Raw genomic sequence first — 16,542 nt, 5'->3', positions numbered from 1 at the left:
TGTTTTCAAAATCTGGGTCATCCCTGGAGAATAGTAACGGTGGGTGTGAAGGGGTGAGTGCTCGGGGAGATGGGCTCTTTTGGTCCCTTTCATAACTTTTCTGTAGAATTCTCGGATGCTTCTGAGCAGGCTCATCAAACGTTCTTCTGTACGTTGACATCAAACCAACAAGCTTGTTCCCAGAAGTGCTGAGCCCTGCTTTGGTGATGCAGAAAAGCTTCCTATTCTCGGGCGTTTAACAGAGAGATGCCCAAAACGCTGCTGGATTTGGGGCATATAAGCTCACTGCCTCTGATGAGGGGCCTCAGATTTCTCCCTACTTTATAAATGAGCCTGTCACATCCTCTTATAACCTAGGAGCTGGCTCTGTGTGTACTTCAAATGCTTTCTGTGTTTTTCAAAACTGTGCTTACAACTAAATAAGAAGTCTTCCTTTTGCTGAACTGCTTTATTTCTAAAACTGTGGCCTCTCTCTCCTTTTGTCGATTCCAGAGTCAATGCGTCATTTCTGCTTTTCTTACAAACAGTGAAGCATGGAGACATTTTAGTACTTGATGAATTTTTAAAAAGAAGTGTTGCAAAAAAGATCTTTTAATTTTTTCTAAGTTGCAAATGGAGTCAGAGGAATCATCGGCAGCCTTGACCTTGAATGGGTAGACGGTCCACGCTGCTGACTCGGGCTGTTGTCTGTCTCTGTTTCGATGGCTGGCGGCCTAGTCAGGTGAAAAGACGACGTTATGGCAGGGAGGGGACCCAGACAGGCTGCTGACATGAAGGGGTGCTCATGGCAGCGGCAGGTGGCATTTCTCTGGCCAGGTGGCCTCAGTGATTTCTGACTTGTGATTTCTGTATCTCAATCCCATCACCTATTTGATACTCCTGTAATAATTTTTTCTTGTCTGTTTATCTTGATGGTGAGCCTAAAGGCCATTTCAGCCAGTGCTAGACATTGAATTTGTCTATAGATACGAGCTCTTGTCTGAAGTATCATGAATGATGCTTGCAACAATAAGATAGTTAATAACTTTTCTGAAGACACAGTAGAATTACAGTTTCTCTTCTCTGTGGTCAGAAGGTATAATGCAAAATTCAGCCATTCTTAGAGGGACACTCACAGGTAAAACCATTACGACCAAGTAGGTGTCAGAGTGTAAACTATAACTCTATAGATTGGAACTATTTAGATGTTGTTCCAGGGAAGTCATCTGACATCAAACTCTACTTACTTTTGGCCCAGAGACTCCTTCCCGGAGATGAGAGCTGCCCCAGGTTTACACGCGTTTCTGGGAACAGAGCGCCCCTCTCCAGCAGGAGAATCAAGCTCCCGACGAGCTGCGGCCTTTCTTGGTCTGCCTCTAGTTGATGCCGTCAGAAGAGTGCCCCACTCCTAGGACACCAGCAGCAGGAAAGCCCGCGTCACTGTCTACAACCCCCTGTCTACACTGCTCAGCTCTGCAACGGACAAGCCAAATACTGACAAGCTTGAGAGCTGCGACCAGGTGCCAGCTTCTCTTTCCTCTGTAGCCGAGGGGTCAGATCCTGTTGTTGATAGAATAGAGTCCAGGCCTCTCCTCATCCATGGAGGCAACACAAAATAGTAGAAGGAGCAAAATTAAAATGTTGTTGTTTAGCCGCTAAGTTGCATCCGACTCTTTGGGACCCCACAGACTGCAGCACCCCGGGCTCCCCTGTCCTCCGCTCTCTGCCGGAATTTGCCCAAATTCGTGTCCATGAGTCAGTGCGGCTGTCTAAAGTAAAAGTAGAGGAAGCAAAAGTGAGCGAATCAGAGACACGGGTTCTACTTTGTTTTCATGGGTATGAGAAGCATGGCCTTGAGCGGTTGTCCAGACGCCTCTCTCCTTCAGTTTCCTCAGGTGTAGGTAACGCTCAGCTCCCGAAGTTACTGAGGACTGTGGGAAGATAAGAGGAGCCTTCATCTGTGGAACGTCTGCTGCGTGCTTTGTAAACGGATCACCTCATTGAGTCTTCACGCCACGGCCACCGCTTCCTCCATCTCAAAGCCCCTGAGGGCAAGAGTGGAGGCCTGGCCAGCCCTGGGTGGTCAGCTCGCTCGGACGTCTGTGATCTGACTCCAGCATGCCTGGGGAAGCTGCTCTCCAAGTGCTTTTCTCCGAGTTTGCTGTGATCTGGACCATCCAGCCCTTCCGCACGTCTCTACTGACTGAAATCCGCCTCCTGTTCAGACGACCAGCTTAAATGGCACCTTCTCCCGTGGGACCGCGTTTCAAAACGCTGCCACTCCCTTGGAGTTCCCGTAAGACTCGGCATGCCCCCTGTACAAAGTTCTCACCCTCCTCTTCTGCCTTCTTTTCATCACCCCTTGCGGATGACAAGCTCATCACAGGCTGGGGCAGGCCCTGCTCGCCCTGGGCTCGGTCCTGGGGTCTGTGGGAGGCGTGAGCTGGGAGCAGATGGGGCTGAGCTCGCGGTACGGATCGCGGGGGGTGAAGTGGCTCCTCGGGTGTCAGGTGGAACCGTCTCAGAGACAGACAGCAGTCCCGGCGCGGGAGGCGGGGCAGCTCACCCCCCTCTGGCGAGAAGGCAGATGGTGACCCTTACGCGCTTTGGGTGAAACACCTGAGCAGGGGAAGAGGGGGTCCACATGGTTTGTGCCCTTAATTAGCCTGTTAAAAAATTAGGCAAGAAATATACTACTGAAAAAGAACATCTATCTATCTATATGTAAAACTGAATCTTCCACCTGAAACATCAGAGCTTCCGTGGTGGCTCAGATGGTAAAGAAATTGCCTATAATGCAGGAGACCCAGGTTCAGTCCCAGGTCAGGAAGGTCTCCTGGAGAAGGGACTGAGAACCCACTCCACTATTCCTGCCTGGAGAATTCCATGGACAGAGGAGCCTGGCGGGCTACGGTCCGTAGGGTCAAAAAGTTGGACACGACTGAGCAACTAACACTTTCACTTTCATTGAAACATTGTAAATCAACTATACTTCGGTTAGAAAAAAGTATAAAAAAGAAAAATATGCATGGATAGGCCTTTGAAAGTGTATGGATTCACCATCACACACACACACACACACACACACACACACACACTCTAAATAAGAATGTAGAAAACATTTTAAAAGGAAAAAATCCCCTTAAATCCAATTTGTTTCCAATCCACATGCCCAAATGCATCAATGAAAATGCTGAAGAAGAAAAATGGATAACAGAAGTGGGATCTTGGTCAGAGAAAGGGCCTCTGATGTTGGAAGAAATACCACTCTCAGTAGAAAAGTGCTCCCAGATTCTTAACTTTGAGAGGTAGCCGGTGGGGACAGGCAGAGGTGATCCCCCAGGCGCCACACGGGAGCCGGGGACCCGGCGTGGGTAAGTGTGGTGGGCACAGTGACGGGTCCTGGGCCCAGGAATCTTCTCCAAGCGCACTTCGCGCAGGACTGTGACCCACAGTAGCTGGGACACATGAGCGTGTTCACGGGAGCCCAGGCTGGAGCAGAGTTCACGTGGAACGTGGAGAGAGCAAGCTCTGACCGTAAGGGCCCCACTCCCCCGACCTGTGAGAAGCCAGACTGGGAAACGAAGCTGGCTTATGAGAAACCTCCGCCGACGTCAAGGCATTTCTGCAAAGATGCAAGGTTCTCGGGACCCTTGCTAGCCTGTTAGGAAAACACTTCCTCTTCTGAAGGAAATGATGTTTCTATTTTTCTTTCCAGCCTTAAACAGGCCCTGCATGCAGGCCAGAGCTAAATGCCACTCAGACCAACAGTTCTGACTTTTTTCAAAACACATGCTGGTCACCAGTTTGGCTGAAGCGTCCAGTTACCTGCAGCGGTCAGTGAGATGGGGAGGGTCAGACAGGGCGGGGCCTCCCTCGTGTCTGTGGGTGCCGGGCTGGGTTTTACACGTTTACGGCCGCCCTCACTCCCCAGGTTCAGGCCGAGAGGAGGGATGCGGAGAAGCTAGAGAGGGTGGGATGAGCAGAGATAGGAGGCTGATTCATTTGTTTATCTGGATGACTGAGCTCCACTTCCCTGGGCACTTTGTCAGTGTCTGTGGCTTAGGAAACGTTCCTTCGCAGCCTCATCAAGTCCACATCCTTCCATGTGCCCGGTATTTCCACGAAAGAAGGAAAAACCAGGGTAAGCACAGGGTCTGTGTTTTGGTGGGCCTTATAATGATACACTAGCTGAGATAATTACAATAGGCCATGCATTCCAAGCCCCAAACAGAGGAGAACTGGGAGAATCAGTCAACGCTGGTCACGACCCTCTTCCCAAAGAGTCACAGAGGGAGGTGAGGTCTCCCTGAGTGTTCCTGACCCAAGCAGTGTCTCCAGACCGCTCACGTAATGCGGCTAGAAATACGACCCAGATCGACAGGATTCCTGGACAGGAAGGAACTTTCAAGTCATCACCTAGGCTTGCACTTTTCTAATCAACATCTCACAGAACTTTAAACAATAAAATATGTGGACCACGGAAAAATCCTTCCATGGATCCAAGCATTTTAGGAGATCCCAGGTGAAAGAGTTGGGGGGTTTCTTCACCAAGGAGACAGTCATGGAATCTCCGACTTTTCCGGGGTCTCTGTCCTCTGCCTCTAGCTCTGGGGATGGAACCCGGCAGCAGCGAGGCTGTGCCCTCTCTGGGCCCAGGCTGCACGCAGCTCTGGTGCTGTGGTGGTCTCCCGTGGAGGGGGGAGGCTGTCTTGAGGGCTCCTCACAGCTGCGGGAGAGCTGGAGCCTCCCACGACTGCGGCTCAGCCTACAGCTGACCGCACCTGCGTGAGACCCCTGTGACCACAGCCTCGGCGAGCCGGGTTGACTCTCAGCAACCAAAGAGATGATGATAAGTCAGTGTTTCAGCCTCTGGGCCTGGCACATGGCAGATGGTCAGTAAGTATTACTACATGGATGCAGGAATGACCAGCCAGTGTTATAAACATGAACCTTGCAGAGGGGGCCAGAGCCTGGGATGTTTCCTAAATGTGACAGCTGAAGACCAGTCGTACAGACAGGGCTTGAAGGAATGCTGGCTGGAGCGGCCCTGAAGTAGAGGATGGGAATGGTGCCCCGTAGGAAACACTGGTCCAGTCGTGCATGACAGTGGGGCTTCCCAGGTGCCTCATTGGTTAAGAACCCACCTGCCAATGCAGGAGACACAGGTTCCATCCCTGGGTGGGGAAGATCCCCTGGAGGAGGAAGTGACAACCCGCTCCAGTGCTCTTGCCTGGAGAATCCCATGGGCAGAGGAGCCTGGCGGGCTACAGTCCACAGGGTCACAAAGAGTCAGACACGGCTGAGCGTACACAATGTCAACACCCTTGATGTTCTAGATTAGAGCAGTGAGGCCCAAGTCGGCGAAGGGAGCTGCCTAAAGGAAACGGCTCATCTGTAGACCCCACCTAGGAACTAGCTCCTCTTTCTAGCTGGAGTGAAGGAGTGTGGGCAGAGTGGTTTCACTCAGGAGGCCCATTTAGCTAATAAATCTACCAGGCTTCTCACCAGGTAACTCTCGTTTTGCTCCGTGATAGAGTCTTTGTTTCCAGCGAGCTGTTCTCCCTAAGACTCTCTTAAACGGTAGACTCCCAAAGAGGGTATAAGAGTATCTGTTAGCCTCATGTCTAGACTAAGTTCAGTTCTGAAAACAACAGAATCTAAGGGAACATCTTGGGCCTTTGGCTTTAACACATTTGCCTGGTGGAAATCCTTGCTTAAAACTGAAATGTCTAGAAGAAGGGAACTTAACTGCAGTAGATATTGGTGAGGATCCAGATTTCAAAATTCCTTCACTCTTATGTTTCAAGTTGCGTTTTTCTTCCTCTATGGAGAGATAAATAATATGATCTGAGGGTTGATTCAGTTCTTAAAACCGTAGTGAAGAATGTTAACACAGGTCAAAATCTGGGATCTTCAACTTTTACTTCTCAGATATGATTACAGCCCACGCCTCTACTTCCTAATCAAGCATCCATATCCAAGAGGCACTTCAGCAGTTGAACAAAAGTTTCATCTAATTATCTGCTTTTCCTACATTGAATTGACCAACCATGTATCTCTTCCTGGCTTTATCAAAGGGGCTGCCAGGGTGGAAGCACAGCCAATTCTAAGCGAGTGGTAGTTAGCAGGCTCAAAATTGATCATGCATTTTAGTCTCAGTAACTTGCAATTTCTACACCCTTTGATAACCCACTTTAAAGAGCAAACCTCCTTCAATGACAAGGCTTAAAAGAGATGACCTTTCTGAACAAAATATGAAAGCCGAGAGGAGATAGTCCTTTTAAGGAAACTGTGGATGAGGATGACCTTGTGTTCTGAAACTTTCCCCCCACATTTTTGATGTTTTTACCTTTCTTTTTTACTCTTGGAAAGAAAGCTAGGACAGCCCTGCCTTCTGCAGATGGGAACGTGTTTCAGTGAGAAGACTGCTAATTGTCGGCTCCAGCTCACAGGTCCCCTCTGCCCGTCTCTGCCGAGGCCTTTAATGAGGCCATGCGGGTGTATGCTGTTCCCGCCAAGTCGGGCTGCCACGTGCTGCTCCAGGACGAGGTTTGACCCTGGCCCTTTCCCGCGGGCCACAATCCAGCCTCCCGCAGACTAAGAAGCAAGCCTGTCCGCCTCTGCCCCCTCGTCCTCTTTTTTCTCTGCAGTGCCCTGGGTGGCTGCCATCTGGGCCGCAGCCAAACCTGGGGTCAGAGCCCTGAGGCGCTCACTGCGGGGGATGCGGAGACGGGGGTCAAACAAAGCCCTGACACGTGCTGACGACCAGGGCCAGCGTTCACGTGAACCCTTCTCCAGCCAACCCTGTGTTGGACAGACATGCTCACCAACGACACGGTGACCCCACGACTTTGCTCAGTGTGGCCCGCCCTGCCTGTTGACGACGGCGGGTTGACGTGTAAGGAGCACAGGTGCCTGGCTCACGGGTAGAGACGATAATAACTGCCGGAAATGCAGCTGAATCAGGTATTGGTGATGAACAGCTGGTCTTCCACAATGAGACGCACTGTCCCTAATGTATCTCCTGGGCACTCACTTACTCTCCCAGTAGCCACGTAAATACTGAGTGCCCCCCTCAGCAAGGAATTTGCAACATGCTAAGCGCAGTCTCTCTCTCTCTCCCCCCGTAGCAGAGGATGTTCACAGGAACACCGGTGTTGGCCACCCAAGCCCTGTCACACAGAACCCAACCAACTAGCGTTTCAGTCCGCTGACTCCCAGAGCGGAACAGGATCTGGGTAATGGCAAAGGTTCACCCGCGTTTGTAATTTCATAACCCTTGAAATAAGGAAAAGAAAGAATAGCAGGCAACTTTCCAAAACACCTACTGATATTTACTCACGGAGAACAAACACTCGGAGAGGGAGCTGGGCTCAAGCATATAACACCATTGGCAAAGCGTTTTCACTTCAAGCCACTAATAACCTGCCTGCCTGATGAAACCTGCTGCCGGTCGACCTGCTGTCCATGGTCCGGACAGAAGAACTAAAAATCAATCATGGCGTCACAATGGCTCCCTTTCGAGCACTGAGTCACAGTCTGGTACCAACTGCCTTCCTAGTCAGCTCTGCGTTACAGCACCCGACACAATTTCGCTTTTTCCCAAAGTCTTTAGGCCGGTGCTACCATTTATTTTACAGGCAAGGAAAACCCGAGCTTCCAGAGCACAAAGACTTGTGCTCCTGGAGGAGGTGCCGGCCGAGACAGTTCAGCGCAAGAGCGCGAGGCTGCTCACCGCCTGCGGCCAGCAGGCAGCGGTCAGGCTGACCTGGGCCTGGCTTTGGACGCGGCAGTAAAATCTGCTGCTCCCTCATCATCCCCACGGCTCAGTCACAGCACAAAACGCGTAAATAATCCTCAGGCAGCAGATGAGGAGACGGGCGTGGGAAAGAGAAAAGAATTTGAAAAACTGTGAATAAACGTCCTGCCCTGTCCTTTCACAGTAAACCAGATGACTCCAGCCCCGCCCACGGCCCAGAGTTTTCCGGCGGCTCACAGGGCCCGAGGCACGCAGCCCAGCGCAGCCAAGGGAACGCGACCGTCCGCTGCAGTCCAGCATCTCCTTGGCAAGGTGGGGCTGGCCCGCGAGCACAGCGCTGCTTCCCAGCCTCTGGGTGGGCGCCAAAACGCCAGACTCTCCGCGAGGACGGCGGACCCGGCACATTCATTCCACCATCACTTGCCAGGGTGTTGAGCGGCCTCCCAACCCATCTTGACATTCAGAGGCTTCCGTAAGGAGCATCCATTGAGGTTATAATTAAACCACAGCCATAAAATCAGAGATCAAGCAGGTAACAGTAAAACCACAGCTGCCACACAAAATTCGTACCCTACTCTGCCTCTAGAGGCCAGATGAGATTGGAGACCAGCATGACAGGGACTTGGACTCACGTCAGGTGACTCAGCGGTTTTCATTCTCAAGAAACACGCTACGTATGGATGTGATCTTTGACCTGACATAAGATATTTTTTCCCCATACCACGATTTGAGATGGTCAGTATTTTCCGGGGAAAAAAATACCATGTCATCTTTATGAGGTGCAATAAAAATGTACAAATAAAACTGATAAGTACAAAATAATATTTTAATAATATATGAACATGAAGATAATGCAAACATGTTAAAATATTGATATGATGCTACAAACGTGATTTGGAGCAGCGGCAACTGGTAAAATTCTATACAAAGGCATCCACGAGGCATTGCGACGAATCATTTCTTTCCTTCAAATCAGCAATTCTCAAGACACACTCAAATGCACACAAATATGGAAAGTGGAAATAAAGGAATGTTAAAAAAAAATAGGCAGAAACACAAAACCAGCCATTGGTGTATGAGTGATGGATGTTTTTATGATCTTAATTACATTTAAGTATCAAAAAATGCCACTGGTCTCACAGTTTACTTAACAATATCTGAATCTTCAAACCTGCTGGAAGAAATCCGCAGTGTGGCTGGGATGGCTGGATCCACCGCTCTCTCCGGGGTGACCAGGGGGTCTCCACGTGGTCACCTGAAAGGCAGAACCCAGAGTTAACGGCTTTCTTGGCGTCCTGGCCTGTCCAAAGTCACATATGCTCTAACTCAGGAGGAGGAGCTGGATGTGGGGTGGAAGGGCTGCTTGATGTCAAAACTTCATCATCGACACCCAGAAGGGATCAAGTCTTGTCTATACCAAGGAAGAGAAGCTTTTGAAAAGTGAACGAGTCACAGAGTTTTCACTTTTTAAAAAACGATTGCAGTCTAGTTGATTTACAATACTGTATGTTTCAGCTGTATGGCTCACTGATTTGTGTGTGTGTGTATTTATATATGTGCTTCTTTCCGATTCTTCTCCCTTAGAGGCTGTTACGAGACACTGCACAGAGTCCCCTGTGCGGTACGGTGGGTCTCCGTTGTTCACCTGAGTCATGTATGGCAGGGCCTTCCAAGTTTTTACTTTTAATTCGATGCCAAACGGCTCAGCTTTTCACTGAACAGGAGGAAGGCAGTTGGGGCAGGTAAACGGGACCCAGGTCAGTGACGTCTCAAGAGCCTTTGACCAGAACGGTCTCCTGCGTCCCTGAGACAGGGGCCCTGGGGACTCCGGGGTCCTGGCTAGCGCGGTGACCTCACTGAGCGTTTATCTCGTGGGCCAGGAGCTCCTGTGTCCATGCTGAGCGCAGGGGACATGGGCCCTGAAGCGGTGGGCGACCAGGACCGCGTCAGCCCACCGTCTCAGGAGGGAGACCTGCTCTGTAACCTGCAGCCGGGCTTGCAGAGCACATCCCGTGCTGACCCCGCCGCAGCCCAGGCCCGTCAGGTGGCGCTGGCCCTCGATCCGGCGGCGCTGACGAAGCACTAAGATGACGCTGGGGCGGGGGGAGGGGTCCTCCCGTACAGGCTCTTTACTAAAAATTAGTCTTTCTGACACTGATAATTTGTGCCTGTTAATGAAGACTCTAGCTCCCGGGCAGGAGACCCCCAGGTGAGACGGGTGAGACGCGCAGGTGGTCAAGAGACCGGCGGGCGGCCGTACCTTCTGCTCTGGTAGGCGGTCAGCTCGTCCTGTAGGACAGACGCCCGCTTCTGCAGGAAGTTAACCTGGAAAAGAGGCCCCGGGTGAGAGGAGGCGCGGACGGTTTCCTTGGCGACACGGGAGGGTCGCCGACCCTGGGGTGAGGCAGGCCCCTGTGAACCTGATGCTGTGGCTCGGATGGACCACATCCCCGCCCCCGCCCCCCGCGCGCCGGCAGAGGCTGCAGAGGCCGGCTCACACCCCGCATCGCAGAGACGAGGGGGCCGGCCGTCCTGGCGGCTTGTCTCCGCCTCCTCCATCACTGCCTTCCGCCCCTCGTCCTCCCGAGCTGGGCCCTGACACAGGCCTCCTGCCCACGGCCCACTCCCGGCTCAGGGTCTCGGCTCCCGCCCACCTCGCCGCCTCTGCGTGCGGGCGGGTCAGCCGCCCCGCCTCCGTGCTCTCCTGCTCTGTTAGCGATTATCCAGCTGCCCCGTGTGAGAGCCCTTCCGTGCGGGGTGGGGGCCCTGGAGCACCTGTGTGCCCCCTTGTCCTCTTCAGGGCAGAGACGTGGCTGGCACCCCCAGCTGCTGACGGAAGGAAGGAGTGAGCGGGAAGCAGACCTCCGTCTGCCCCAGAGACCCCCGGGGCCCCCGGGGCTGCAGAGGCGGTGCTCTGCTGTGCACTGTGCTTGGATCAGGCCAACTTGGACTCAGTTCCTGGCGTGGCTCCCACGGCTCTAGAAAGTTCTTTTTGCTTCTGACACTCACCTGTGAACCGGGGTGAACGACAGCCACTTGCCAAGGTCATGGATGTCATGAAGCCACTGATTCTGGGGCAGCTGCCTAGTCCTGAGCTCTGGGCCGGTACCGCCCGTGGCCCCGGCCCTGACAGCCCACCAGTGGAGCCGGGGCGAGGGGCGCGGGGACCTGAGCTGTCCCCAGGCCTGCAGGGCACGGCCGAGGGGTCCCGAAGCGCAGAGCACCGGCTCTGGGCCCCGTGCCGCACAATCAAAGACACCTGTGTCAGGAGGAGACTCAAAGGCACTTTATACAACCACTCAGGAGTGGTTTTCCGATGACTGATACTGTCTCTTAATGCAATCAGAGTCGGTGGCATCCAGTCACTTCAGAACTGTGTGCTCTCGCCCCTTCTGAACAAAACCATGCGACGGTGGCTCCCGAGCCACAGTTATGCCCGAGAGGCCAGCTGGCAGAGCAGAAAGCCTGCCTGCAGGAGCACCTGCGGGGCTCGTCTCCAGGGGCGCACACCTCACCCGGGTCTCAAGTCTTCCTGGTGCCCCAGTGCACCCCGGGACAGTTCATGCGGTCCAGGGACGGCCACCTCCCTGCCCCCAGCATGCTTTGCAACCAGAATTCCAACACTTTTCACAAACACGGCACCTGTGCTTTCAAACCGAATCTTCCCTCTGCCCGGCCTGGGGCTCGTGCAGCCGCTCACTCGGGCCCGCGCAGCTGACAGCCCTCGCCTTCTGGGTCAGCGTCCAGTTTTAGGAACTGAAGCACTTCCGTTACAGTGAACGGTATGAGTGATAACGGAAGCCCTGCAAGTGGATATCAGATTTCTGTCTTTCTAAAACAATAACTCCTCTGAAGGTGCTAGGTCCCACACAGCCGGCCCCGAGGAAGGGCTCCTACGCAGTTAGGGGAGAACCACACCTGAAGGAGAGCTTTTCATGTAAATAAAGATGATGTAACCCTCTCTAAGGGCTTCCCCAGTGGCTCAGGGGTAAAGGATCCGCCTGCAATGCAGGAGGCACAGGAGATGCAGGTTTGACCCCTTGGTGGGGAAGATCCCCTGGAGGAGGGCAGGGCAACCCACTCCAGTATTCTTGCCTGGAGAATCCCATGGACAGAGGAGCCTGGAGGGCTACAATCCGTGGGGTCGTAGAGTCAGACACGACTGAGAGACTTAGCATGCACGAACTCCTTCTGGGTTAACACTCTTTTGCCACGCTTGTTTTTGTCGGTAGGCGTGAGCACGGCTAGACTCCTTAGCTCCGGAAGTGGGAGCTAACCGTAGCACAAGGATGGATGCAATGGGCGTCTCCTTTTCAGGTAAGAGGTTGTACTGAGGGAACAGCAAAGGCACAGTGGTCACGTGCCCCACGCATCCGCCTCACACATGTAAACAGACAACGTGACTGTCATTAAACTGGGTTATCAGTTTTCTTTGTAAATACATGTATTGGGCGCCTTCTCTGTGGCAGGCACTGTTCTTGGCACAGAAAGCAGAGAAATTTTTCTCTTGCAGAGCTTCTCCAGGAAAAAAAAAAGTATGTTTTAAGTTTCTAAGTGTTTTAGAAATGGGAATATGTGAACTCTTTCTCATACTGAGTTAAAGCATTTGATTGTTTTTAAAAGTACCCATCTAAAATCTAAAAAATTATGTATCTATAAAATATATACAGTAATTTATAAAACGTGTTTTAGAGAAAACTTCTGTAGGAAGTTTTTCCCACTCACACTCAGCCACTAAGTCATGTTCGACTCTTTGTGACCCCATGGCCTGCAGCCTGCCAGGCTCCTCTGTCCATGAGATTCTCCAGGCAAGAATGCTGGAGTGGGTTGCCATTTTCTCCTCCAGGGGATCTTCCCGACTCAGCGATCGAACTTTTTACCGCTGAGCCATCAGGGAAGACCAGGAAGTCTTAGTATCAAAACTGAAGTCAATTTTACTTTTTATAAACTACCAAGAATTACATGTTTCAGCAGAAATCTTTAACCAAATTGTTTGAATACCATGTCATTACCCTGCTTTGATCTTAAAATGCATCTTCTTATCTCTAATAATTATATAAAATACATCAGAATAAAAACACTTCTAACTTAGCCATGTTTTTTACTTCTCCACACGTTCACATCATAAGGAGTTAGCAACGTGCTAAGTGATGGCATTTTGGGCCTAGTACCAAGAATAAAAGGGTGAGTCTGTATTGGAATGTGGACTGTAAATAAAAGTAACCATAACTGAACTTTTCAATTTCAAGGATGCTTTCAAGAAAGTCTTATCAAGCAGAGAGTTCTTAAAATGGTCAGAAAAATTCTAAAACCTCCCCAAAACACAAAACACTTCATCCTGGGTACCAGGTTATTCCATGACACCACACTGCTTTCTGGCACCAGTTCAGAAATAAGCTTATTAATTAAAACATGCATGCCACCTGAACCCTCGGGACATTCCTGACTTCTAGTAATTACCTGTGACTTTAGGGAGGAGATGGTGTCTTCAAGTTCTTGTCTTAGAGATGCTGGCATCAACCCTTTAAATTTTGTTTCGTATTCTTGTCGTATGTAAGTTATCTAGAGTGAAAAAACAGCAGTTTTTTTAAACCACAGAAATGATTGGTTTGAATTTAAGAAATCACAGAAAAATATCCATTCATTACAAAGCTAAGTTTGTTACATGAGGTCAGAAGCCAGACAACTGGCATGTGAAATGGGGAAACACAGTCAGAAACGGAAAAGGAACTCAGTCTGTCCTTGAGGATCTGGGAGAGGCAGTCCCTGTAACAGCATTTTTTTCCCCTAAAATCCTTGTTAGCACAGTTTTCAGCACCAAGCAAGGAACACACGTGTCCCCGCTCTCATGATGCACACATGATGCTGATCCTGCTCCTCTTCTTGTCCGGGGAGTGGATGGTGGTCCTGCTGCGCTGTGTGTGAGGACGGCCCACAGCCTGTGGTCAGGCGGCTCGGACACCCCCCACACTGCCTCCGTGCCTCCGTGCCTGGGTGTCTGGTACCGTCATGGGATTATGAAGATACCAGTGAAGGGAAACCTGCACAACCACATCTCAAGGCCCCGAACCCGTGGACCAGAGCAGAGCACCCTCATCACCACGAGTGTGTCTGATTCACGAGTTTCCCTCTGCCTCCAGAATATGTCCAGGTCTTGTTCTGCTCACGGGTGGCCACTGGGCTTGTCAAGGAGAAGATGGTGGCTCGTCAAGCTACAAACAGGTCCTGAAGGTCGAGGAGAGTCTGGAAGAGTGTGTCTGAGCAGGATGAAGGGGCGTGTTTGTGTGGGTCTGAGTGTGAGTGTGTCCTTCCCGCTGTCTTTCTCCAGCTCTGTTCGTTTTTCTTTCTCCTAATCTGAGATGCTATGGAATTTGAGAATTTGTTGCATGTGTTGTGGGGACTTAACTGGATATTAAAGCTGAGTTGCAGTGTACCCCACAGACAATTCATTGGACACACCTGGAAACAGGCCCCAGACTGTGAAAATAAGTGTGACTGAATTCAGTTAGACAAGTCAATGGACTTATTGAGCATGTTAAAATTACTAGCCTTTAATTCCAAAAGTCTCTTATACTAGACTAAATTAAGGAAGAAATGTGCGCTAATAGTTTATTTGACTACCTACTAAACCCACAGCAAGGGTTCTTGAATGTAATTTTTAAAATTTTTGGCAAAGTATTTTTTGAGGTATGTTATAATCTTGTGATTTATATCCAAAGGGAAAAGAGAAAGGATGAAAATGATCTTCCCCACTGATGAAATGTTTGATTCTTCCCATTTTATCTTCTTGGACTTAAGTCCAATAGTAACATCAACTGACTTAAATGAAAGGCAAACACCAAGAGAAACACGCGACTTGTAAATCAGACCTTAGGGGCAACCTTAGCAGGTCCCACAGGCTATGATATGTTGACTCTTTATTCTACCATCAGCGCTGGCTCTGAAATTTTGAGCTACTACTCTGTTTTATTTTACAAGATAAAATTATGTGTTTACTTTTCCTGTGCTGGGTCTTCACGGCCACGAGGGCATTCTCCGGTGGTGTCGGGCAGGGGCTGCTCTCCAGGTGCGGTGTGTGGGCGTCCCGTTGACTGGCTTCTCCTTGCTGAGCAGGGGCTCCAGGCACATGGGCTCAGCCGGGGAGGCTCCGGGGCTCCACAGTAGCTGTGACCCACGGGCTTGGTTGCTGTGGGATGTGGGATCTTCCCGGACCAGGGACTGGACCTGTGTCTCCTCTGCCTGTGTTGGCAGCCGCCAGGGAAGCCCCGACTGACTGCTTTTAAAAATCACTCATGCTTGCTCTGTTTTATCTCTCCCTGTTTGTTTGCAGTGTCTGCCCACAGCCTGTCCCTGTGATAGACAACTTGCTGGGTATAAAAATGCTCCTGTCCAATTTCTGTCTCTCAGACTGACAGGCATATCAGTGTGTTCTTTAAATGCTTTGGCATTATGAACAACTATTTGTTTCAAAGAACTGTAATTTGTCTGAACCTTTTGCGGGCTTCTTGAGTAATTTCCCATTTGGTCTATGTTCTAATTTGATTTTTGCTTATATTCTTTCTCTCTCAATCTAGCAAGGATCTTATGCTAACTCCTTTTTCTTAAAAAAAGTGAAAATTTCATTTCTGAATGGGACTGGTGATTTTCTGAATGTTGAGGTAGGGGGAGTGAGCGGGGCAGCTGTGATTCATTGTTGCTTCTACAACACCCTTTGACTAAACCTATCATTTCATCTCGTCTCAAGGAGAGCATGGCAACCCACTCCAATATTCTTGCCTGGGAAAACCCATGGACAAAGAGGCCTGGTGGGCTACAGTCCATGGGGTCTAAAAGAGTCGGAGACAACTGAGTGACTGAAAAACAGCAAAAGGCATCTTTGCCAACCTCTCAACATGGGCTGGAGTCCACAGGAGGCAGAACATACCCAGACACACACAGCTGGGCTCCTGTGGCCAGCACCACACCTGTGCCGACTGAGACGGGAAACGGGCGCCAAGGGCAGTCCACCTTCAGGCTTTGAAGAGAGGCTGGGGTTTTGGCGACTTCCCTGGTGGTCCAGTGGCTTGGAATCTGCGCTTTCACTGCTGAGGGTTTGATCCCTGGTAGGGGAACTAAGGTCCTGAATTGCCTTGTGGTGTGGCCAAATAAAAAATAGAGGCTGCAGTTTCTGTTTTTACAGATTGGACAAATCAGTACCTTGGCCTGGTCCATTTGGACAGACATGAGAGTAGAATTTGTGTTAGAAATAATCTGGTTAAACTCTCCTTAAAAGCCTTGAGTGTGCTGCTCCTGACTCAGACAAAATCCACACGACCCTAAGACAGTGCAGGTAGAGGAGCTCCTGTGCTGGTCGAGCGGAAAGGAGGCGCCCTCATCTTCCTCATCATTACCCTCACCAATGTGCTTTTCCACAAGTGTCTCTGCGCATTCTTCATAAAACTGTTGCCCACATCTTTAAAACACATCGAGCCAACAAAGGTCAAACCAAGAGCAGGACGATTTTGTTCATATTAAAAATGTACTGAGATCTAGAAACATATTCAGATGACGTCTGAAAAGAACTCATGGTGGAGAGTAAACAAGACGAAGAAGAAAGCCCTCTACCGGCGCTGGGGGCAGCAGCGTTACCCCCAGCCCTCCGTCCTCCATGGCACAGTTTTTTTCTTGACTTCAGTGGTGGAGAAACATCACTCTCTAAAATTAGAAATAAAGAAATAAAAGCACTGTGTGCAGATAATATGACGAAAGTGGTCTTGCCTGTTCACTGGTCCTGAAGGTGAAACCTACTATGGTGAAAATTT

At 50.5% G+C, this 16,542-nt stretch overlaps 1 protein-coding gene across 4 annotated transcripts in view; it reads right to left on the bottom strand.

The window, feature by feature from the left end:
* Positions 1-8,812: 8,812 nt before the first annotated feature.
* The window catches only part of CEP112 (centrosomal protein 112), a 299,121-nt gene continuing 291,391 nt past the window's right edge, over positions 8,813-16,542 (bottom strand). For all 4 annotated transcript variants that reach the window (XM_043443432.1, XM_043443639.1, XM_043443510.1 and 1 more), the window contains 3 exons: positions 13,202-13,303; positions 10,002-10,066; positions 8,813-8,996 (listed from right to left, as the gene is read on the bottom strand). In XM_043443432.1, the coding sequence (XP_043299367.1) occupies positions 8,993-8,996; positions 10,002-10,066; positions 13,202-13,303 (171 nt within the window). In that variant the 3' untranslated portion in view covers positions 8,813-8,992. The remainder of the gene's footprint in view (positions 8,997-10,001; positions 10,067-13,201; positions 13,304-16,542) is intronic.

Source organism: Cervus canadensis, chromosome 1 (assembly GCF_019320065.1).
Source record: "Cervus canadensis isolate Bull #8, Minnesota chromosome 1, ASM1932006v1, whole genome shotgun sequence".
NCBI lineage: Eukaryota > Metazoa > Chordata > Mammalia > Artiodactyla > Cervidae > Cervus > Cervus canadensis.
The sequence above is the reverse complement of the archived record's forward strand: the minus strand, read 5'-3'. Positions and strand labels throughout refer to the sequence as shown.